The 25,545-nt window shown below is 27.5% G+C and overlaps 2 protein-coding genes across 4 annotated transcripts; one reads left to right on the top strand and one right to left on the bottom strand.

Annotated features, from left to right (window-relative positions):
- Positions 1–444: 444 nt before the first annotated feature.
- LOC122851357 (microtubule-associated protein futsch-like) lies at positions 445–19,951 on the top strand. 2 transcript variants are annotated; one of them, XM_044150527.1, is made up of 6 exons: positions 445–739; positions 1,576–1,674; positions 1,958–2,130; positions 2,211–12,882; positions 13,054–17,856; positions 17,940–19,951. In XM_044150527.1, exons 1-6 carry the CDS (start codon positions 538–540, stop codon positions 18,107–18,109), a joined length of 16,119 nt encoding a protein of 5,372 aa, XP_044006462.1. In that variant the 5' UTR covers positions 445–537; the 3' UTR covers positions 18,110–19,951. The 2 variants fall into 2 exon arrangements, with proteins under 2 accessions (XP_044006462.1, XP_044006461.1); XM_044150526.1 differs by having other exon boundaries at positions 2,211–17,856.
- A 1,988-nt stretch (positions 19,952–21,939) lies between these two features.
- Positions 21,940–25,250, bottom strand: LOC122851356 (G2/mitotic-specific cyclin-B3). 2 transcript variants are annotated; one of them, XM_044150524.1, is made up of 6 exons: positions 25,113–25,250; positions 24,112–24,366; positions 23,181–23,975; positions 22,948–23,103; positions 22,577–22,857; positions 21,940–22,459 (listed from the first exon to the last, which is right to left on the bottom strand). In XM_044150524.1, exons 2-6 carry the CDS (start codon positions 24,343–24,345, stop codon positions 22,408–22,410), a joined length of 1,518 nt encoding a protein of 505 aa, XP_044006459.1. In that variant the 5' UTR covers positions 24,346–24,366; positions 25,113–25,250; the 3' UTR covers positions 21,940–22,407. The 2 variants fall into 2 exon arrangements, with proteins under 2 accessions (XP_044006459.1, XP_044006460.1); XM_044150525.1 differs by lacking the exon at positions 25,113–25,250 and adding an exon at positions 24,658–24,691.
- Positions 25,251–25,545: the final 295 nt, after the last annotated feature.

The raw sequence follows: 25,545 nt of genomic DNA, 5'->3' as shown, positions 1-25,545 counted from the left end.
ATTAAAAAAATTGTGATTCTTTTTTGCTTAATTATATTTTATTTCCGGATGAAAGAAAAAAATTAATCATTATTTTATATATAGTTAAAAATAAATTTATAAAATTATTATTCAGGTGACCGGTAAGTTTTTATGTATCCTGTGAACCCGAGACAAATCAATATACACTCTATCGAAATGTCTGGTTCACCTGTTTTATTTTTATCCCATTATTGTCAATTAATTTAAAATTATATTAACTAAATGATTTTAATAATTTTAAATTAATGAAAAATTTTGTTAATTATTTCATCAGTCAGTGTGTGTCCTAGTATACTATATAGGCCATGTCTAAAAAAATTTCGCATTCGCGCAGGAAAATTTGCGCATAGTCATCAATAAAAATAAATTATGTTAATATATATGTATATAAAAAAAAAAAAAATAAAATAATAAAAAATAACAAGTCCTTTTGACCTTTTCCTTTGGACAATTTTTTGTTAAATTTATATTGAATTTTTTTAAGGTGAGAAAAGAAAAAAAAAAATAAATATTGTCATGGATTTGGGAAAGGATAAGGGTGATCCTGGTGATGCTGATAAATCATCAGTACCATTGAGTGATAGTCCAATAATGGCATCAACAATACCAGGACCTCATCCACCACCATCACCATTAAGTGGATGTTATCTTCTCGTTGTGCTTCCTGAGCCTCATACTGCACAACACAAAGATCTTATTCTCAATCGTGTTGCCAAAGGTATATAATGATTTTATTTTTAATTAAAATTAAGATAAATATAGACAAATAGACAATGAACAAAAGAAATTATTTTTAAACAACGTTTTCTAAAAATTGCATGAAACATTTTCATTTCTTTATTTGGATAAAAATTAAAACAAAAAAAAAAAATTAAATAGGATACAGACAAACTGGGAGATGATTCGTTCTCTCATCCCCTGTTTTAAAATATTTAAAAGTCTATATTTAACACAGGCATTCAGCCGTTCATCTCATCATTGCCTCGTATGTACACTTATTTTTTACTTTTATACAAAAGTCTTTACATGATTTTTTTTTTTTTTTAACTCTTACTTGGTTTTTGTTGGTTTTAAAAAAAAAAATATATATATTCTCTACACTCTTGTCTTCTAAATTAAAATTTAAATTGTCAGACATTCTATTTTATTCTTTTTGAACCTGGCCTTGAGAATTGTCTTCGCATGTCAAACGCACTAGCCAGTCTATCACCGTCAAAAAGACAATTCATTTTTTTTTTCTTGTTTTGTTTTACGACAAACAATATTTGTATTGTTTTATTTGTAATTTTTTTTTGTTTATTAAAGGGTAGATTATTTACCCCTTTTATTAGAGAATTTTTAAAAATACGTTGAGATTGCGCTGTTTTGCCGAGGGCGGTCCCAATGACGTCACAGACACCGCACCCCCATCACGTGGTTTTTCACTAGGACAAATCGATCGGCGCACAATCCCCTTTTACCTCAATTCAAATATATTTTTTTTTTTTTTTTTTATTAATTTTTGAAATTAATTAAATTGACAATTAAAATTTAATAAAATTTTTTTTTTTTCAGGATTTTTATCATGGGATAAAGACAGTGTTCATGTTGATTTGGAAAAAGAGCTTCAGGCACTGGTTGCCCAATCTCCTGAAGGCGAGGAAGCTAGAAATGGTAAATAATTAAAAAAAAAAAAAAAAAAAAAATTTAATAAAGCTCGTCAAATCTTTGTCATCAAAGTATTGAATTTGTTTTTTGAATTTTTTTTTTTTTTTTCTCTTTTTTCAATCGTATAAATAAATAAAAAAAAATTCCAACAAATTGTTTTATCGAAATACGAGTAGATGGAAATTGGAGAGCAATTGCAAATCGAAATGTATACGATAATAAACAATATATTAAAAAAAAAAAGAAAATAAAGAAAAATAATTTAATGCGATTGTGTATTATATTACAGGAGAACGTCTAATACAATATGCAACTGAAAATCTTGTAACAGAGATACTAATTCATCCACAAATAAATACACTATTACAGTGTATTAGAAATCTTCTTGCTAGTTTTACAAAGCATCGTCATATTATTCACGCTGGATATACATTTGGTGAAAATGGTTCCTGGATACTGCAGGTAAATAATTTATAAATTGCAATAATGATAAAACCATTAAAACTAAAAATTAAAAAAAATAAAATTTATGTATTAAACAGGATGGAACCTTTAGTGTTGCTGACTTTTTGGATGCATTTAGTGAGCATGATGTTCAGCGTGTATTGCGTGCATATGAAAATAGCATAACAGTTGATATAAATTGTTGTGAAATTGGTGAATGGTCAACAAAACGTTTTACAAAAGAACAATGTACAAGATCATGCAGAGTTAGATTAAATCCAGATGACATATTAACACGTGATTTATCAGCAATAATAAATTTTACAAAATACATTGAACAATATCTTGTACCACAAACACTTGATGAATTAATGAAACCATCAGATGTTGTTGGTAATATACGTTTTAGTCATCCAACTTTATATGTCTTCCCTGGTGGTCAAGGTGATGCAGCTTTATTTGGTATAAATGGCTTTAATATGCTTGTTGATGGTGGTTTTTCACGTAAATCATGTTTTTGGGATTTTACAAGACATTTGGATAGACTTGATGCTGTTTTATTAACACGTATTAATAATAGTAATGCTGTTGGAATGTCAAGTATATTAAAAAAAAAACATGATATGCAAGTTTATCCACAAATTGGTCATTTTTTTTGTAATTTAGTTGAAAGAAAAAACAATGATTTATCAACAAATAATTATGATGATCCATTGATACTTAGTTTAACAAAAATTGGACAAGATATGATGCTTAATTTAAAACATATTAATTTACAACCACATCCATGCTATCGTCATCCAGATCCAATAAATCTTTATCATAAAGTTGGACATGGTACATTGGACATGTATGTACTTAGTCCAAATAAAGATTCACGTGAAGTACGTGAATTTTTAACAAAATGGAAATTAGGTGATTGTAAAATATTTGAAAATTCACATAAAAAAGATAATAATATTATTAATTTTCCAATACAAAATATGATATCAATATGTGCATTATTAATATGGCAACCAGCAAATCCAAATGACACAATAACACGTATATTATTTCCTGGTAGTACACCACAAAATAAAATATTTGAAGGTATGGAAAAATTAAAACATCTTGAATTTTTAAAATATTCAACTTGTACTGCTAAAACAATATCATCATCATCAACAACATCAATGACTACATCAACAATTATTCAAGGTATCAAGGATACAAATAATAAACCAATCAAGCATAAACTTGCTTCACTTGAACGTGATACAACAACAACAACAACAACAACAGCAACAAAACGTTATAGTAGTAATAGTAATAATAATACTACTGAAATGAGAAAGCAAAAACGTGAAACGAAAACTGAAACTAATGACAAGGTTGAAAAAATTCATGAAAAAAATGATAAAATAATTGATGTTAAGTCAACCAAAAAATCAATGACCAATGAAAATAATAAAAAAATTGATACAAATATTGATGAAAATAAAACAAATAAATTAATTATTGAAAAAAAAGATAAGGAATTGAAAAAGACTGAGATTACAAAAATTGAAAAGACTGGAATTAAAGATACTACTAAAATAAGTAGTAATAAAAATGATAAAAAAGGAAAAGATGATACAACTAAAGAACAACAACAACAACTTCCACAAAGATTTATAACTGGTAAAACTGGTGAAACTAAAATAATTAGTGATAAAAAAATAAAAGATAAACCAATAACTAAAAAAGATACAACACGTTCAAATGTAACATCAACTAAACAAGAACAACAAAAAATGACATCATCAACAACAACAGCTACAACAAAGTCAACAGCTAAATCAAGTACCAAGACATTTTCAGCTGCACCAAAAAGTACTAAAGATGCTAATAATAGAAAAGTACTTGAACAAAAAAATAATGAAAAAACTACAACAATGACAAGTCGAGCAACATCAGCTAAACAAAAACCAGCACCACCAATTGCATCAGAAAAAAAACCAGTACCACGTAGACCAAGACCAACAGCAGCTAGTAGTCCAAGTAAAACTCGTAGTCCAATAAAATCAGTTAAAAATCCAGTTGTTCATAGAACTGAAAAAGACAGTGCAATAAGAAGAATTAAAACAGATAAAGGAATAATTGATACATCAACATCATCAACACCATCAGCAATTGAGCCAGATTCATTAATAAAATATACAGATAAATGTTTAACTGAAAAATCAGAAGACATGTCTCTGGATTCAATTGAAAGTAAAGTATTGGCAGATATGAAAGAAGAAAGACAAGTTGTTGAAGAAATTGAAGCTGTATTACAAAAAGCTGAAAGAATTGAGGGAACTCAAAAAATTGATGATGAAATTACTGTTGATATAACTGGTGATAAAAAAGATTTAACTGAAGATATGACTGAGGATGATGTTACTGCTGATATTGATGAAATACCAAATAGAAAATCACCAACAAGTAAAATAAGTCATGAACAATTTACTGAAGATGATGATGAATATTTAATTATTGAAAAAGAAGAAATTTATACTGAAGATTCAGTACAAAGTGGTGATCATGAAAAAAAACATTATCTTGATGCTGTTGAATCAGAAAAAATTAAAATAATTGATAAAAAAATTGAAAGTGAAGAAGAAGAAGAAGAAGAATTTGATGGTGATGATGAAGAAGAATCTGGTGCTGAAGAAAAAGAAGTTGCTGAAGAAAAAGGAATAATTGAAGATCGTGAAAAAAGTATTGATTTATCTGATAAAAAAGTAATTGATGAAAAAATTAAATCACCAATTATTGATGATGATGATGAACAAAATAAAATTAGTTCAACAAATGAAATAATAAAAAAAAGTGATGATAAAGATGATTCAGGTAAAAAAGATAGTGATGATTTAAAAGAAATAACAAGTTTAAGTCCAGAAAAACTTGATTCATCAGAAAAAAAAACAGATACTGATATTAAACCAGATATTGATTTAAAAATGAAAGAAAAATTAGAAGAATCACAAGAAAGAATATCAACTATTGAATCTGGACAAACAACAACTGCTCCAACACTTCCAGAGGATGAAAGAATGTCAGTTGATGTTATTAAACCAACAACTATTGAAAAGCCAATTTTAGAAGATAAAAAAATTGAAATAACAAAACCAAAAGAAATTGTACCTTTGACAAGTGATATTCCACAAGAAATTAAACCAGATATCAAGACATTTAATATACGTCAAACTGGAAATGTTTTACAAAGAGATATTGTCAAGACACCAGATGAAGTTGCTGATTTACCAGTACATGAAGAAGTTGATCCACATCTTTATAAAATGGATGATGATTTTGAAAAACCAAAAGAAGAAAAATCACCACCATCACAACAAGATGTTAAAGTTACTGCACCAACAGTACAAGATGTTAAAGTTCCAAGTCCAAAAGAACAAAAAGGTTTTCAAAGTTTTTTCGGTTCAATTGCTGATAAATTTGAAAAAGGAATGGATAAATTAACTGGAAAAACAAGAGGTGATTCTGATAAAGATATTGATGAAAAATCATCATCAAAATCTGGTTCACCAAAAGAAGATAAACGTCAAATTCCAATTGTCACAGCTGATACACAAATTGTATCAGAAGAAATTAAAAAAATTGAATTATCACCACAAAAAAGTCCAGTTGATGATCAATCAAAACAAAAAGAATTACACATTGAGGAAAAATCTAAAGACATTGCCAAGACAGTTGAAGCACCAGAAGATTTAGAAGATGTTGAAGCTCTTATTGAGGAAGCTTCTAAAAAATTTAAAACTGTTAAAGACAGTTTACATGATTCATTGGAATCACTTGAGGATAAATTAGCTGAAGAAGAATTTAAACGTTCAAAAGAAATGGCTGAAAATATAAAAGATGAAATACAAGGAACTCTTGATGAAGTGGTAGGTAAATTGGAACAAATACGACCAGAATTTGAAATTCCCAAAGAATCAGATGAGATAAAATTAGCTGTTGTTGATTCTACTAAAGTCTTGCAAGACAAAGATGATGTCGAAGAAGAAGAAGAAGAAGAAGAGTCAGATATTCCATTTAAAAATGTCAAAGGAGCTGTACTTGATGTTGGTGGTGTACTAGCTGGTACTGCTGGTATTCTTATTGAAGAAAAACCCAAAGACGTTGTGGAAATTGTTAAAAAAGTAGCTGAAGTACTTAGTGAAGATGATTTTCTCTCTAATAAAATTCTTTTCAAAGATGACGATGGTAAATATGTTGAAAAATCAATGGATAAAAAATCTCCAGAACAGACAGAGATACAAGAAGAATTGTGTAGAAAAAAATCGAGTGCTAGTATTGCTGATTTAGCTTCACCAAGCAAAGAAATAATGTCTGATAAAGATGCAGCAAAAGCTATGTGTAAAGATTTATTGAAAGAAGATATTATAATGACAAAATCAAGTGATGATATTCATGATTATGGTGTTGATGTTGTTACAGCTGGTATTGAGGAAATTTGTCACAAAGTACAACTTCCTGAACCTGAAGAAAAACCTTCAACTGAATTTGATCCTTCAGAAATAATAATGGAACATAAAAAAGCACCAGATACTGCTGAGCATGTTATTGTTAGTCCAGACTCACAGCCACCATCACCAAAATATCCAACTGATAAAATACAATCAAAATCAGATGAAAAAGATGAAATTGAAACAGTCATAAGTCATCATGAAAATATTACAGAAATAATTGAAGAACTTGTGTTTATTAAAAATAAAAAAATAACTATTGAAATAATTGAATATATCAGGGTTATCAAGAGAGTAACTAGAGAACATGTTATAAATATTATTGAAGAAATAATATTAAAAAAAAATATACCACGTAATTATGTGGTAGATGATGGAGTATTGGATGATGAATCAATTGAACATGAAGATGAAATTGAAGCTTCAATTGCCAGTGAAAAATTATTGGCTGATATTGAATCAGAAATTATCAATGAATACGTTATGAAAAATAAAAAAATAACTAAAACAATTATTGAAGAGATTCATATACGTAGAAAAATTCCAATAAGAATTGTCATTGAAATTATTGAAAGTATTGTGCTTATGAGAAAAATTAGAAGACAGTCAATTGTCGATGTTGCTGATACTGTTTGGAATGAGTTAAAATCCACAGTAGAAATTGAGTCAGATCTGGAGGATGAACAAGAGGATAAGCCAGATGATAAAATACCTGAAAAAATAGAAATAGATTCTTCAATAATAGATGAAGCAACAAGAACAAATATTGAACAAGAAATTGTGACTGAGTATGTTGATAAACAAAAAAAAATAACTGAGACTGTCATTGAAGAAATTCATACTCGACATAAAATACCAGTGAGAATTGTCATTGAAATTATTGAGCACATTGTGTTAATAAGAAAAATATCACGACATTCAATTGTCGATGTTGCTGATGCTGATTGGAATGTCATGAAAAATTCAAATGAATATAAAATAAAACCAGAAGAAAAAGAAAAGGATAAACCAATTGTCAGTGATGCAATTAAATCAGAAATTGAGTCAATAATTATGAATGAATATATTAGACATGAAAAAAAAATAACAGCAAATAATATTGAAGAAATTCATATGAAAAAAAATATTCCAATAAAAATAATAATTGAAGTTATTGATAGAATAACAATAACTAAAAAAATTCCACGTAAATCAATTGTTGATTTTTCTGAAACAATTTGGGAAGAATTAAAAGCTTCAAAGCCACTTAAAATTGATACAAAAGAAGAAGAAGAAAAAGAACTTCTTGATAGTTTTGTTCATGTACAATCAAATGATACTATTGAAAAAGTTAATTTACAAACAGAAAAAACTGATGATTTTGAGGCAGTTGAACAAGAATACAAAGTTACTGGAATAAAAGAATTAATTGTTAAAGATAAAATTACAGATGAGTATGACGATGACGAAGAAGAAGAAGAAGAAGAAGAAGAAGAGGATGGGTATGAAAGTGAAGGTGACCTCAGTGAAATAATTGAAGCTGATGAAAAATTAGCTGACGATATTTTAGATGACAATGATGATAATAAAATTGACCCTGATAAATTAAAGCCATCTGATAAAATTAAAGTGGATATAAAAGATGAAAAAATCAATATTCAAGATGAGAATATTAATAAATTATCAACTGAACTTGATGAAAGTAATGAAGCTCCAACAGTTAAAAGAATGATTGTAACAGCAACGAGTGAAGATGGTGGTGAAGAAATTGAAGTTTGTCCAAGTGGTAGTATTACATTTACTAAATCAGCAAGTCCTGATGATTCACTCAGAGCATCACCTGTAAAAACAACAATAGATAAAGATTCGCTTCAATCAACTGAAAGTTTCACTGATAAAGATAGTCTTGATAAAACAAGTATCAATGACTCCAAGACATTTGACGATAGCATTGAAAAATCAACATTTGATGATAAAAAAACTAATATTCCTGAAATGATTAATAATAAAGACAACAAAGAACTTTATTTAGAAGTTGATAGCAAATCATTGGAACAATTTGATGATTCTTCACCAGCTGAAAGTGTATTTGACGTGTCATTATTAAGTACATCTAAAGATTTATCAAAAATTGAAATAACTGAGTCGAAAATTTCATTAGATGATGTTAAAGCTGACATTAAAAAATCTCCAGAGTCTGATGTTCAAAGTGAGAAAGATAAAATTGATATGACACTCGATAAGTCAAGGTCTTCTAGTATTTCATCAATATCAATAGAAGAAAAAGTTAAAATTGATGAAAAGAAAGATGATATTAAATTATCGAGTAGTATGATTGATGCCAAAGAAAAAGAACATGATATATCACCAATAAAAGATTCAATTGAAAATTTAAATGCATCAAAAAAAGACAGTTCACCAATAGATGAAAAGCTAAAAGATATTACGACTGATATTAAATTATTATCTGAGATTGACGCTAAAGCCGAGGATAAAAAAATAGAAATTGAAAAAGATAATAAAAAAAGTGATGATGAAAATAAAAGCTCGAGTTCAATCAATACTTTTAATGTCAAAGACGAGAGCTCAATCCATCAGACTGATGCAATTGAATTTGACAAAGTTAAAGGGATTTTTGATGTCGATGAAAAATCATCCATTACACAGAGTGAAAAAACTTTTGATAAAGAAAAAGAAAAAGAAACTTTGGAAATTAGAAAAGAAAGTCCAACAACTGATAAAAAATTAGATGATAAAAAAACACCAAGTCCATTAACTGATAGTGATAAACAAACAGTTATTTCAACTGATATTTCACCAGTTGAAAAAATAAATTTATCTGTCGATGAAAAATTAGATAAATTAAGTGACATTAAGTCTGATATATTTGGTATTGATCGTGTGACTACTCCAAGCCCACACAGTGAAGTTGTTAAAGGGGATGATGTTAAACAAGTTGAAGCAGTTTCAGCTGAATCATCAAGAGATATTTCACCAGCACGAAAAGAAAGCATTAGTGTTGAAAAAATTGATGAAATAAAAAAAGAAATTGATGATAAAAAATTACCAGACCAAGTTGTTGAGGATAAAAAATTATTAGAATTACATGCTGATGATTTTTCACCTGTAAAGGGTGACGTGCTACAAATTTCTCGTCAATCAATTGATTTTACTGCTGATCATTTGGAGAAAGGAAAATCACCTAGTCCTCTTGCTGAAAGCATCAAGTCTGCCATTTCGTCTGGACCAGTTTCACCAGTTAAGGATCAAGCTCTCCAACAAGCTGTTGATGATAAAAAATCTTCAAGTCCATCAATTGATGCTGCTAAATCTCCGACATTACCTCAAGATATTTCTTCAAGTGGAAAAGACAGTCTCAGTGCTGAAGAAAAAGACAAATCTTTGGATGATATTGTCGGTCAAAAAACACCTCTTTCTGATGCTGCAAAATCAGCAGCATCATCTAGAGATATATCACCAATGAGAAAAGAAAGTATTGTACAAGATGATAAAGAAAAATTAGATGATGCAAAACTTGATGAGAAAAAAATTGATGATAAAAAAATAACTGCTGATAAAACTGAAGATATAAAAATTGAAGATATAAAATTACCTCAAGCAAGTCTTGGTGATATTAAATTATCAATTTCTTCACAAGAAATTTTGCCAATTGAAAAAGATAAAATTCTATTACCCGAGGAAAAAATTAAATCAAGTGATAAAATTCAAGAAAAAGAAAAAGATGAAGACAATAAAAAAGATATGGAACAAATTGATGCAATTGACATCAAATTTTCATTGCAAGATACTAAAGAAGATATAAAAAAATTGTCTGTTGAATTATCTCCCTCGGGACTTGAAGATAAAAAATCTATTGAAGAAAAAATTGACACAAAATCACCAAGCCCAAGTATAAGTGAAGCCAAATCAATATCATCACCAAAAGATGTATCTCCAGTTGAAAAAATGTCTTTAGAAAAAGCTGGAGATGTTGATTATAAAAAATCACCAAGTCCAGTTGTTGAGAGTGTAAAATCTTTAGCAGCTTCAGGTGATCATTCACCAATCAAGCAAGAGAGCCCCTCTCACGATGATAAAATTCCAACAAGTCAATTGTCAGAGCTTGAAGAAAAAACTAAAAGCCCAATTGTTGAAATTTCAAAAGCATCAATGTCACCTGATAATGTATTGTCAATAAGAAAAGAAAGTTTAACTATTGATGACTCTTTAAAATTGGGACAAACTGATGAAGTAATTGACAAAAAATCACCAAGCCCAGTTTTAGAAATTAGCAGCAGCACTGTTAAAGCACCAGACTCTCCTAAAGAAATTACATCATTAAAATTAGGACAAGTTGAAGAATCATTAGATATAAAATCTGCCAGTCCTACAGATAAGACTGGAAAATCATCAGCATCAACACGTGATGTATCACCAGTTGGAAAAGATATTTCATTACAAAATGAACCGGAAATATTTAGTCAAGATGCAAGAAAATCAATAGACTTAAAACTTGAAGACCTCCAGGTTGATAAAAAACAATCAACAAGTCCAATAATAGACAGTATAAAATCATCTCCATCATCTAATGAAATTTCAATAGATAAAAAAGATATTTCATCATTAAAAGAAGTTACTAAAATTGAACAGACTGATGGAGCAACTGATAAAAAGTCTCCAAGCCCAATTGCCGAGAGTAACAAATCATCATCACCAACCTGTGATATTTTATCAGTAAAAAATGAATCAATAAATAAATCATCATCTCAATCAATTGATTTAAATATTGATAACGTCCAAATTGTTAATAAATCACCAAGTCCAGCTGAGAGTATTAAAAGTTCTGTATCACCTGTTGATATTTCACCAGTTAAAAAAGAAAGCCTAGTCCACGATGAACCTTTACCATCGATCCAAACTCCAAGGCAATCAATTGATATTAAACTTGATGAAATTACTACAGGCAATAAGTCTCCAAGTCCAATCGCCGAAAGCATTAAATCATCAATATCATCACCACATGATTTATCACCAATAAAAAAAGATATTAAATCATTTGAACATGAAATTTTAGATGATAAAAAATTAAATGATTTTCCAATTCATCAGCTTCTTAAAGCTGAGGATAAAAAAATTGAGGCCATTGATGATAAAGAATTATCATCTGTTTTAACTAGTGATGTTATTAAGCCAACATCTTCTTCTTCTCCTCAAGATATTCCAGCAGATAAAAGACATAGTTTAGTGTTTGATGAAGCAGTTGTTAAAAAAACTGAGGAAGTAATTGTCTCTGTTGATGTGAAGAGTGACAAAACGCCTGAAAAAATAATTACTTTAGTTGGTGAAAGTGTAACGTTGTCTAGTGGATCAGACGGTATTCCACAAGCAGAAAAAGAAAGTCCAATATTGGAAAAATTACCAGAGGATATAAAATTATCAATTAGTCCAGTTACTGAAATAATTAAATCATCAATATCACCTCAGGATAAATCTCCAGTTGAAAAAGAAATTAATGATCCAGAAGAAAAAGAAAAATCAATTGACAAACCTAAAAGTCCAGCTACATCTCAAGATTCTTCACCTGATAAAAAAGAAAGCATGGTTTTTGAAGAAAAAGAAAAAGACTTGGATGGTAGTCGTTCACGATCATCCAGCATGGTAACTGAATATTCATTTGATAAAAAAGAAGATACAATTCATGATAAAATTAAAGATCTTGATTCTATTGTTGATATCGGTTCGTCAATAATTCTTGAAGCATCAGAAGATATTTCTAAAATTTTAATTGAAGGCAAACAAGAAATTAATGATGGAAAAAAATATTTAGATGAAAAAATAAAAGAAACAATTGAAATGGGTTCGTCAATAATTTCAGATATATCAAAAGCAATTTTAACAACTGACATTAAACATGAAGTTCATGAAGCAGATAAAGATCAAGATGCAACACGTTCTAGATCATCTAGCATGGCATCTGAATATTCATTTGATAAAAAAGAAGATAAAGTAATTGATAATAAAACAGATGTTAAATCGAATGTTGATATAATTTCCTCCACAGCTGAAGAAAAAATTATTTCAACAACTGAAGTTAAAGATAAACTTGAAATTCATGATGATAATAAAGATCTTGATGCTCGTTCGAGATCTTCCAGCATGGCTTCAGAAATTTCTGTTGATAAAAAAGATGAAGTGAAAAAAGAAAAAGAAGAAATTAAAAGTGCAATTGATATGACTGCGTCAATGATACTAGAACCATTAAAAATAATTTCTCAAGCTGTGACTGATGTTAAACATGACATTCGTGAAGCAGAAAAAGATATTGGTGCTCGCTCTAGATCATCTAGCATGGCATCTGAATTTTCTGTTGATTTAAAAGACGAAAAATTAAAAGAAAAACAAGATATTAAATCTGCAGTTGATATGACTGAATCAATGATAATAGAACCATCAAAAATAATTTCTAAAACTGTGACTGAAGCAGAAAAAGACATTGGTGCTCGTTCCAGATCATCTAGCATGGCCTCAGAAATTTCTGTAGGCCATCAAGACGAAAAAACAGAAAGAAAAGAAGATATAATAAAATCCAAGGTCGACATGAGTTCGTCAATGATACTAGAAGCAACAAAAACTAAAGCTGATGATAAACTTGACACTCAAGAAGCACAAAAAGATCTTGAAGCTCGATCTAGGTCATCTAGCATGGCTTCTGAATACTCTTTTGATAAAAAAGAAGAAAAAATAATTAACAAAGTTGATATTAAATCTACTGTTGAAGTGGCACCATCAACAGATGAAGAAAAAATTACTTCAAAAATTCAACTTGATGAAAAACATGTAGCTTGTGATGATGATATAAATTTGGGAACTCGATCAAGGTCATCCAGTGTAGCATCTGAATTTTCAGCTGATAAAAAAGATGGGACAACAAAAGAAAAAGAAGATATTAAATGTGTTGTTGATATGAGTGCATCAATGATACTAGAACCATTAAAAATAATTTCTGAAACTGTGAGTGATGTTAAACATGATGTTCATGAATCAGAAAAAAATCTGGCTTCTCGATCAAGATCATCTAGCATGGCATCTGAATTTTCTGTTGATTTAAAAGATGAAAAATTAAAAGAAAAAGAAGAAATAAAATCTACTATTGATATGACTGCATCAATGATACTAGAACCATTAAAAATAATTTCTGAAACTGTAAGTGATGTTAAACATGATATTCATGAAGCAGAAAAAACCCTTGCATCTCGATCAAGATCATCTAGCATGGCATCTGAATTTTCTGTTGATTTAAAAGAAAAACAAGATGACAAATCTGCTGTTGATATGACTGCATCAATGATACTAGAACCATCGAAAATAATTTCTAAAACTGTGACTGATGTTAAATATGATATTCATGAAGCAGAAAAAGACATTGGTGCTCGTTCCAGATCATCTAGCATGGCCTCAGAAATTTCAGTTGGCCATCAAGACGAAAAAACAGAAAAAAAAGAAGAAATTAAAAGTGCAGTTGATATGACTACATCAATGATAATAGAACCATCAAAAATAATTTCTAAAACTGTGACAGATGTTAAACATGATACTCACGATGAACAAAAAGATATTGCTGCTCGTTCCAGATCATCCAGCATGGCTTCAGAAATTTCTGTTGACAAAAAAGATGAAGTAAAAAAAGAAAAAAAAGAAATTAAAAGTGCAATTGATATGACTGCGTCAGTAATACTAGAACCATTAAAAATAATTTCTCAAGCTGTGACTGATGTTAAACATGACCTCCAGGATGAACAAAAAGATATTGGTGCTCGTTCTAGATCATCCAGTATGGCCTCAGAAATTTCAGTCGGCCATCAAGACGAAAAAACAGAAAGAAAAGAAGATATGATAAAATCCAAGGTAGACATGAGTTCATCAATGGTACTAGAACCATTAAAATCTAATGACAAAGAAAAACATGATATTCAAGAAGAAAAAAAAGATTTAGCATCAAGATCTAGATCATCCAGTATAGCATCTGTTGACATGAAAGATGAAAAAACAAAAGAAAAATCAGAAATAAAATCAACAGTCGACATGAGTTCATCAATAATAATGGAAAAACCAAAAACAACATCGACATCTGAAACTAAAGATACACATGAAGAAGAAAATGATAATGCACCACGATCCAGATCATCTAGCATGGCATCTGAATATGCCTTTGATAAAAAAGATGAAAAAATTGACATGACTTCTTCTATGATTTTTGATAAACCAATATCATCAAAAGTTGATGATAAAAAAGATATTCACGATGATGATAAAGATCTTGCAAGTCGTTCACGATCATCAAGCATGGCCTCTGAATTTTCCTTTGAACGAAAAGACGAAAAAACAATTGATAAATTTGATAAAAAGCCAACAAGTACTGAAATGACCTCATCGATAATTGTAGATACATCAAAAACATTATCAAAACCTGAGCTTGAACTTGAACATGATATTCATGAGGAAGATAAAGATTTGGCTTCTCGATCAAGGTCATCTAGTATGGCTTCTGAATTATCACACGATAAAAAAGATGAAAAATTAGATTTAAAATCGAATATACCATTGCATGAAGAAACAACATCAAAATCAAAACGTGAATCACTTGTATCTGAGGCTGAATTAACATTGAAAAAAACACCTTCACCAGCTCCATCACATCATGAAGATGATGTAATTCATGAAACACCATCACGTGATAGATCAAGATCACACAGTTTATTTGAAAGTGCTGAAAAATTACCAATTGGTCGTTCTCGTGCAGCAAGTCTTTTTGAGGATGATATATTTACAAAAAGTACTTCAAGAAAATCATCGGGTCTTGCTGATTTTCATGAAGAGCATCACACTGAATCAAGCACCAAAACAACAGTCAAGGATGACTTTGAAGATTCAATAACAAATAGAAAAGACGTTGAACGTTATATTATAAGTCAATATGTATCGAGAAAAAAGAAAATAAATAAAGTAACATTTGAAGAAATAGTATCACTGTATGATGTACCAAGTTATATTGTCATTGAAATAATACATGGTATATGTGATGAAGGTCGCATTCGTAGGGAATCAGTTATTGATTCAGACCTTAAAGTTGAGGATTATTCAAGTGAAAAAATTGATAATGTTAAAGAATCAGAAATGTCTTATGTAAAACGTATTGATACAGAAAATTATATAACTGATGAATATATACGTAAAAATAAAAAAATTAATTGGAAAATAATTGAAGAAATATCAATAATAAAAGGTATTAATGTCGATTTAATTCTCGAGATAATTGAATATTTAATTGTTCAACGAAAAATAACAAGAGAATCATTAATTGATGATGATGTTTTTGGTGAACAATCTATTGACAAAAAATCAACAGTGATCAAAGAAGTTGAGAAAGAAGAAGAAGAAGATGAAGAAGATGATGATGATGAAATTCAACGAGAAAAATCAAGTAGAGTTTATTCAGATGTGGAACACAGTTATCCTGGTGAATTAACACCACCAGAATATGATTCAAGAAAAGAAAATATTCAACGACAAGTATTTGATGATACTTATGAGAGTCAATTTCACAAGGCATTTGTTGGAGGAATGACAGAAATTCGTACAACTCATATAACAACACTGTCTGGTAAAACAACACCAGATGTTGGAACAAGAGTTGATACACCAGATTCATTTACAGATTCTGTTGCATCTGGTACAACTGAAAAAATTTTAAAAGAAACTAAAATTCAATCAGAGCCATTGTCTGTCAAACAAACAATTGTTACTGAATCTCAGCAACAAGAACAACAACAGACAGAGTATGAAACAATTGTCAAAAGATCAGATCCAATTGTTATAAAAAGAACAATTGTAACTGACGAGGGACCAGAGTATCAAACAGTTGTTAAAACAATTGAGCCAACAATAATAAAACGTACTGTTGTAAATGAGGATGAACCTGAATATGAAACTCAGACAATTATTAAAAAAACAATTGTACGTGAAGTAATTGAGGGAGACGACGATGATGATGATGATGATGTTGTTAATGATGATGAAGAAATAATGATTGATGACTACAAAGGAATATCAAAAGCTGAAATTGATGATAAATTATCACAAATGATGAGTAAATCATTGGGTCAATCATCATCAGGTCGATCAACTCCAGATAGAATTAGAGATTCTTCAGTATCACGAGCAAGTACTGGTACACCAGACAGTTTTTGTTCAAGTGAAGTTATAAGAACAACAATAACTAAAACACGAACAGTGTCAGGTGAGGGTGAAATTATAACAACAACAAAAGAAGTTACTGAAACAACAAATGAACGAGGTGAAACAGTTGTTTTAGAAGAAAAAATTGATGTAAAAACAACAACAGCTGAAACAGGAATAGACACAAGTCAACAACAACAAAAACAACAACAACAACATGATGAGTCAGATGAAGAAGAAGAAGATCCATTATCTGGTAAATCTCAAATACATCATGATGATAAAAAAATTGATTTTACAACAGCAGATATGAGTAGTAGTTTTTATGGTAAATTACCAGATGTTCCACAAGAAATAAGACACAATATTGAGTCTGAATCAAAAGAATTAACAACTAAAAAATCAACAATTGAAGAAAAAATTGAAAGTTCAAGTTCAACAGTAAAAAAAGTAATAACTGAAGTTGGTGGTAGTGGTGGTGTAGCTAAAGAATTAAAAGAAGAACATGATAAGGATGATGATCCACTTAAAGAATGGGGTACACCACTTAAATTACCATCACCAGAAAAACCACAAAAATTTAATTTACGTACAACACCAATTGTCAGAAATTCTATTGACATGTCACCTGATTCATTAAATTTTGATGTTATTAATAATTGGGGTGAACCATTAAGATTACCATCACCAGCACCAACAACAACAACAACAACAACTGATGATGCATCAAATAAAAATATTGTAACAACACCAAAAAAAGAAAAAAAACAACCAATAAATAAAATTGTTAATGAAAATATTAAAAATAATAAAAAAAGATCAGATAGTCCTGCTGGTAAGGATAAAAAAAAAGAAATTAAAATACAACCAGTTTATTTAGATTTAACATATGTACCACATCATGGTAATTCATATTATGCATCATTAGATTTTTTTAAACGTATAAGAGCAAGATATTATGTATTTAGTGGAACTGAGCCAAGTCGAGAAGTTTATGATGCATTATTAGATGCCAAGAAAACATGGGAAAACAAAAGTCTTGGTAAGTTGTTTTTAATTATTATTACCTATCAATTTATCATAAAAATAATTATCATAATTGATTTTAAATTTTATTTATTTTAGAGGTAACAATGATCCCAACATATGACACTGATACTCTTGGCTATTGGGTGGCTGACAATGAAGAAGCACTTGCTGCAAATCACATTGACTTGTCACCATCAGCATCACGTTGCACAATTAATCTTCAAGACCATGAAACAAGTTGCAGTGCTTATCGACTTGAATTTTAAATAACAAATAATTATGCTCAGCATTTATACCTATATTGTTAAACTCTTTAAGCCAATTAAATTTTCATCATGAGGCTTCATTTATTTCATAATAACATCAAAAGCTAATAAAATTTATTTAGCAAATTATTGAAATAAATAAAAATACTTATATTCAATTACATTTTTGCTAATCGGCTAATTACTATTTTAAAAAAAAATCACATAACTGATTGGAATAAACAAAAGATAATTAAACTTACTTCTATCAGCTTGTTTAATTAACAAGTTTAATTTTTGATGCAGCACAAATACTTATCTTTAATATAAAAAAAATGAAAAAAATATAAAAAAATAATTTAAATAAAAAGGGTGAATATATTAATATATGTGGTAGATGATTTATAGACGATATAGTTCGTCTGTAAGTGGGCCTTAAGTACTGTCACTCGTTGGAGAAATTATAGAAATTTACCAGAATAATAATTAAGAAAAGCAAAAATAAAATAAAATAATGATTTTTGTTTGATCCCGACTGTGAGACATGTAAAAATAATATTGTGATAAAAATTTAGCGATTGTTGAACGATATTAAATATGCGCTATAACAATTTATTTATTGTTAATTGCACTAACGTGATGTTTGACTCCCTAAAAAAAAGAAAAATATAATAAATTTATTTACCAATTTATTTTTATTATTATAAAGCTGTTTTGCTATTTTTAAAATCATTTATTTCAGTTTTAAATTAATATTATTTTGATAAAAATTAAATTAAACGAATAACCAAATATGTCTAGTCAGACTTTACAGCGAATTTTCTTAATTATAAATATATAATATCAATTTCCATTCGTACTTGAAAGATTTTAAATAAACAAAGTTAATTTAACAAAAAAACAAAAAAAAAACTTTGGCTTCCTTAGAGAGCAAGAGAGACACACAGTGGAAGAAAATAATTATATTATTATGGATTACATAATAAACGGATGAGCTTAAAAAAATAATAATAATAAATATTTAATAATTAATTAGCATTCATAATAAATATTTAATTGTATATTTAAAAAAATATCTACGATACAATTGTTTAACTTTCCATAAATAATATTTAATAACAAAATATTTATCACAGTTATTAAATTATATATAAAGGCTTGATTAATTAATTTTAAAAAAATTATAACATGGCCTAAAATTGGATGACATTATTTAAAAAAGAAATATATTATTTAAAATAAATAAGTGATAGTAATGAAAGTCAGGTTGATGAAAATTATTTTATCTTATTAATCAACAATTAACAAAAATAAAAAAAGACAAGCTTATTAAATCACCCTAATATTATTACTAAATTTATTTATTATTTTTATTAATTTATGTTTTTTTTTTTGCTGGAAAATTGAAACGCAGGATTTGATAAAGAGCTTGATGATAAAAATTAAAAATCACAAGAAGTGAGTGCTTTTTAAACGGTTGCCTAAACATTTTAAAATATTTAATTAAAAATGAAAATCAAAAGAATAAAAAAAAAAATGAAAATATTTAAAGTTAACTATTGGTGCATAAATATTATCAAAATTATAAATTAATTTATTATAAAATTAATTGTCTCTGTAAGGAAGTAAGAATCAAATTATAAAAATTTCAAAAAAATATATAAAAAAAAGAAAATAATAATTGCAATAAAATAATTATTGCTTTATTGTTTTATTTTTTTTTTTAGGGGGTTAACAACGAGGAAAATAACAATGCTTCCAAATTAAATAACACAATGAATAATTATGTTTTTCAATGGCGCAAAAATAATAATAAATAATAGAAAAGACAAAAGAAAAAAAAAAAAGAAAAAGGATAAATTATTAATTAATAATATGTGCCCCCCGCCCTTCTATTATTTTTGAGTTTAAAAACCAAAAAAAAGATTAAATTAAATCCCATTATTTAAGCTCAAATTGTCCATCCAAAAAAAAAATAGTCAAGCAGATTGATTAATTAAAAAATAATTTAGATAAACATTGCTCGCATTTTGAGCTATGTCGAAGAAAAAAAACCATAAAAATTGTAAAATTATTTCGTTTATTTATAATTTTAAATTTCCAAAATTTATGTAATTTCTACAATTACAATTTACACAACAAACCCGTCCGCTGAGTCTGCTAAAATATACATATTACATATTGACAATGGACCCAGTAGGTCATCGTAGTAACATCATGTAAAACTATTTAAAAAAAAAAGAAAAAAAAAAAATGTTTAATAAATGGTTCCCATTTTTGTACTTATTCTCAAGTTATTCTCTGGGCGTTGAGAAAAACAATATTGTTGTAGTAATTGAAATTAGAAAATTAACAAAAAAAAATATTAATAATAATTAAATAAAAAACAGGGGAGGGGCATTATTGAAATCAATGAAAAAAAATAATAAAACATAAAAAAATATTGTCATAAAAGTTATGTTAAAGACTAAAATATTCAATGATCATTATTAATACTAATATGATGATAATATATCAAATAATAACAACAATAAAAATATATTATTATTAACAATAATAATAATATTAATAATGTAATAATAATAATAATGATGATGATGGAAATGAAAATTTGAGATATGACATTAACGATGATAATTTCTGCAGATTAATCATCGTAATTGTCATGATCTTGTTAATTTAAGCGATGGCTATGCTTTTTATATAAATGTATGCAATAATGACAAATAAATAATTAATATTATTAAATAAACTGAAAGAATATTAATAAATAAATTTCAAAAAAAAAAACAAAAACGATGCTTGATATATTTCTTCAGTGTTTGTGAATGAAAATGATGATGATGATTATTTAGATAGGTTGATTAATTAAAAATGATAATTGATAATGAATGACAACGATGATTTTTTTTTAAAAAAATGGTTAGTTTGGGGAGGAGAAATTAAATATTAATGATGATATTGTCATTGTTATTATTATTATTACTATTATTTTTTCAATTATAACTATCATTACGATTATCAATTAATTTAAAAGAAGAAAAAACAAATGTTATGTGCTGAATTATGAAATAATAATATGGCAAAATAAATTACACGATATAAATAATTGTGGTATTGGTTTTTATTGTTTAATTTTCAGGTGAAATTTCAAGTGTTTTTTAGATTGAGATTTTTTTTTTTTTTTACTTTGGGGTTGAAAATTTAGCCGGTGAAAAGAGAGTTGATGGAAAAATATGGTTAAATTTTTAAGTTATCATCTTTTTATGTTAATGTAGCTAAAAAATATCAGTCGAAATGAAAAAAATTGAAAATAAAAAATGCAACAACTAGCTTCAGTAATTGTCCATTAATTTTAGGAGCATATTTTAATTAAAAAATAAATGATAAAAATTGAATCATTAACTAAACGAATGAAGAATATTTCAATTGAATTTTTTTATTTAAATATTCATCAATAAAATAAATATTTTAAAAAAATAAACAATCTTTTTTTTTTCGTTATTTGTCAAAGTAATCATGCAATACATGTAAATTTCTAACGTAATTTTTTTAAACTTTTATTTTAATCTACGATATAAACTGATGTAAAATTATTAACTTTAAATTATTGTTGCCAAAATTTATTTACAAGTTATCAGTAATGTTAAAATTTATGACTTTATATTCTATTTTTACTCAAAAAAAAAAATAAACGAGCAAGGATAAGATGGGTTGTAAAAAAATAAAAATAAAAATTGTATAAAGAATGCTTTATAAAATAGATAATCAGTTTTACAAATACAAATTTTTTTTAAAATTAGATTATCAACAGTTTAAAAAAAAAAAAAAAAAATTGAAAAAAAAAAAAAAAATAATAATAGCTTATAAATACTGAGCAGAGTTTATTATCTTGCAAGATAAATTCGTTTAAAAAAAAAAAAAGATTATCATTTTAATATATAAATAAATTCGAAAATAAAACTGGTTATTATAAAACCAGTATCTCATATACTTGTCATGTCTACTCGTATCAAAATCGATTCATAAGAATTTTAAATATCTTTTTCTTCTTGTCATTTTCCTAATTGTTTATTTTTTTTTTCTTTCATCTTGCAATCAAATATATGTCCATAAAATAATTATCGTTATAATCAACAAAGTCGAATTGGTCATTAGTTGTTGATAACTTTTTAAATTAAATTATTTTATTTCGTTTGTTTGCTTTTTAAAATTTTTTAAAATCATCAATTTGATTATTTGTAAAAAAAAAAAAAACAAAAAAGTTGTCTTCCAATTACTTATGAATTAAATTAGTGATCTAGTTGATTAAAAATTGACTATATGTTCAAGATTTCTTTCAATGGAACTTTGGCTACCTCAAAGAATATCCTGTAAAATAAAATTAACAAAATCGTTGAATGATTTTGAAACAAAAATCCAAATGAAATATCCAACACCCAAAAAAATATTAATAATAATATTATAAATAAATAAATAAAATCTTACTTGTGGCTGTATTTATTTCTAACAGTTGCAAGTGCATCTTTTTGTTTCTTGTGAAGTCCTTCATTGAGTGCCAACACAATAGGTCTAATATCCTGAATTTTATATCCAGTATAATACTCAAGTGTTGGAGTCCAATCACCAAGATCTTTCATTTGTAATGCCAATAAAAGAGCAGCAGATGCAATTTTACTATCACTGAATGATATTGTTGTGTAATCCATCAATGAATATTCCAAAATATAACGTGCCAATGTCAATGTTGGCATTGATACTTTAACACACTATAAAAGTTAACAAAACAAATAAAAAATAATCAAGAATATTTAATTGGCTATTAATAATTAATATTAATTTAAAAAATTAATACCAACCCTTGCATAACGTCTGAGAAATCTGTATGACAATGGTATACCAAGATCGAAATCAACAACTTTAAGAACATTCATTTCCATTCGTATAAGCTCATGTTGACTATATGCACCATCACATATATACAAAAAATCTTCTACCATTGGTGGTATTCTTTCCTGTATAATAATAAAATAATAATAATAATAATTAAACATAATGTATGAATTATGAATTATTATTAAATAAAACTTACGTCAAATTTACTGGCAATAAATAAACTAGCAGCACCAAGAAGTTGCAATGTTTCTTTACCAACAGTAACTTTAGTCAAATATAAATCTACTAATTTAACAGCTAAATACAATGTTTCATGATTAAGTTCAAATGATTCTTGTACTTCTACCATCCAATCAACCAACAATGATCTCATCCAAGTTGATAAACATACTTGTTTTTCCATATAATCACCAATTGGAAATAGTGACTCTCGACTTTTTAAATATTCAAATATTTCCATAGCATATTGTGATACTTGATATGGATCTCGCCAATTTTCAGCATCAAAATCATGCTGTACACCATCTGGTAGCTTTCTTTTTGGTGTACCATCTAATTTTTGTACAGTCAGTTGTCCAGGAATAACTGATGATGCATTTGTTGTTTCAGGCTCTGTTACATTATCATTTTTATCAATTGGCTTAATTATTTTATCATCTTTTTTAGATGCTTCTTCAGCAATATCTTCCAATGCACTAACATACAATGAACTGTCATTTGATTTTTCCAATTCAATTAAACCAGCACTACGTCTTGTTGTAATATGTCTAGTTGGTGGTGGTGGTGCTGGTGCTGGTACAACATCAACTGGTTTAATAATTTCATCATCTTTTTTAGATACTTTTGTAGCACGTGTTACAATTTGTGATGCTCTTGTTGTTATTGATGTAACTGTTTTTGTAATTGGTACTGCTTTTGATGGTATTTGAGATTTTTTGGCAACAGCCTTCTTTGGATCTTGTAAATTAACACCAAATGGTTTTGCAATTGCCTGTTAAATAAATCAAGAAATAAATAAAATAAATTAATGTCAACAAATTATAATTTATAAACAATAACAACAATGAATATTTGTTGTTTTTTTTCTTTTTTTTTTTTTTTGTAATAAAAATAAATTTTAAATTTACATTTGTTATATTTCCCAAAGCTGAACGTTTTATTGTTTTTCCTTTGACTGGTGATGTGTCAGCTTTTCTTTTGATTCTAGTTTCTCTTGTAATAATAGCCTGTTGTTTAACATCAACATTACCAACATGATTGGCCAATGATTTTTGATTTCTTGTTGTTATGCCTTTTCTAACTCCAATAACTGCATTTGTTGTTTGTCTATTTTCATTGACCAATGATTTTGTAGGGGCCATTTTATAATTGGCCAAAAATATCTGAATAATATAATTTATTTATTAATTTTTTATTCAACTAATAATATTATAAACAAAATATTATTTATCCTAATAATTATTTATATTGAGTATTAAAATTAAGACTCAATTTTTATCAACTTGTTTATTTAAAAATTAAATAATTGTCTACTAAATTTGACAAAAAATCCTTTCAACAATTGGTTCATTTATTTATTTATTTATTATAACAATTGATATCAAAAAAAAAAAAAAAAAAAAAATATCCCCCGACAATGTTGATTGATGTATAAATAAAATAAAAATAACAACATTTAAAAATGATGAAATATGTTTTAGCTCTGTCTCTTGTTGATCATTAAAAACAAATTAAAAAGTCAAAAAAAAAATTATTGGAGGCAAAGAAAAAAAAAAACCCACGATGCCTTTCTTTTTTTCTCATGGCTGGTTATGGCTGAATTTTTTGAAAACGCGGGAATGCTACATCTGGCCATTTTGTCTCACATGATATCACAAAAATAAATTAATAATAAAATTTTTTAAATTTCTTAATCTCCTCCAACAAAATAAATTTAAAAAAAAACTTACAAATTATGTGATTAATATGAAAAATAAAATGTATTAAAATTTGTTGATTGATAATTCAACAGTCGGCCATTTATGCCAATCCAAAACAATCGACACAACTGTTCGTTACAAAACCGGTTTTCAGCATGTTTAATCAACAAATTATAAATAAAAATAATTATTAAATTTATAATTATTACCTTTATTTAGCAGCTCGTAGTCTCTATGTCACCCAGAGTCCTTGTATCAACAAATTAAAAAACAGTTTGATATTTATTTTATAACATATAATATTCTTAATTGTAACAGAGTGAGAGAGATTGCTGTTGTCACGTATTGCTTGGAGAGACAACTGATGTTGACGCTTGTGTTCAAAAAATATATAAAGTTACGGTTATGAATTACTCTGATTGGTCGATTGTCATAGGGGAAAAGTCTAATAGCCCTATAATTTAGAGTTGAACCAATCAAATGGTTTTCTTTGTATTCTACTTGGATCCCATTGGTTGGAAAAAAAAAATGTCTGGCTGGTAAAAATGTTTTCTGACAGGTGTCAGGCAATTACTTTTCTTGATAAAGAAATTTTTTAATAAAAAAAAAAGAGAGGGTTAAGAGAGAGCAGAGAGAGAGAGA

Source organism: Aphidius gifuensis, linkage group LG3 (assembly GCF_014905175.1).
Source record: "Aphidius gifuensis isolate YNYX2018 linkage group LG3, ASM1490517v1, whole genome shotgun sequence".
NCBI classification, from domain to species: Eukaryota; Metazoa; Arthropoda; class Insecta; order Hymenoptera; family Braconidae; genus Aphidius; species Aphidius gifuensis.
The sequence above is the reverse complement of the archived record's forward strand: the minus strand, read 5'-3'. Positions and strand labels throughout refer to the sequence as shown.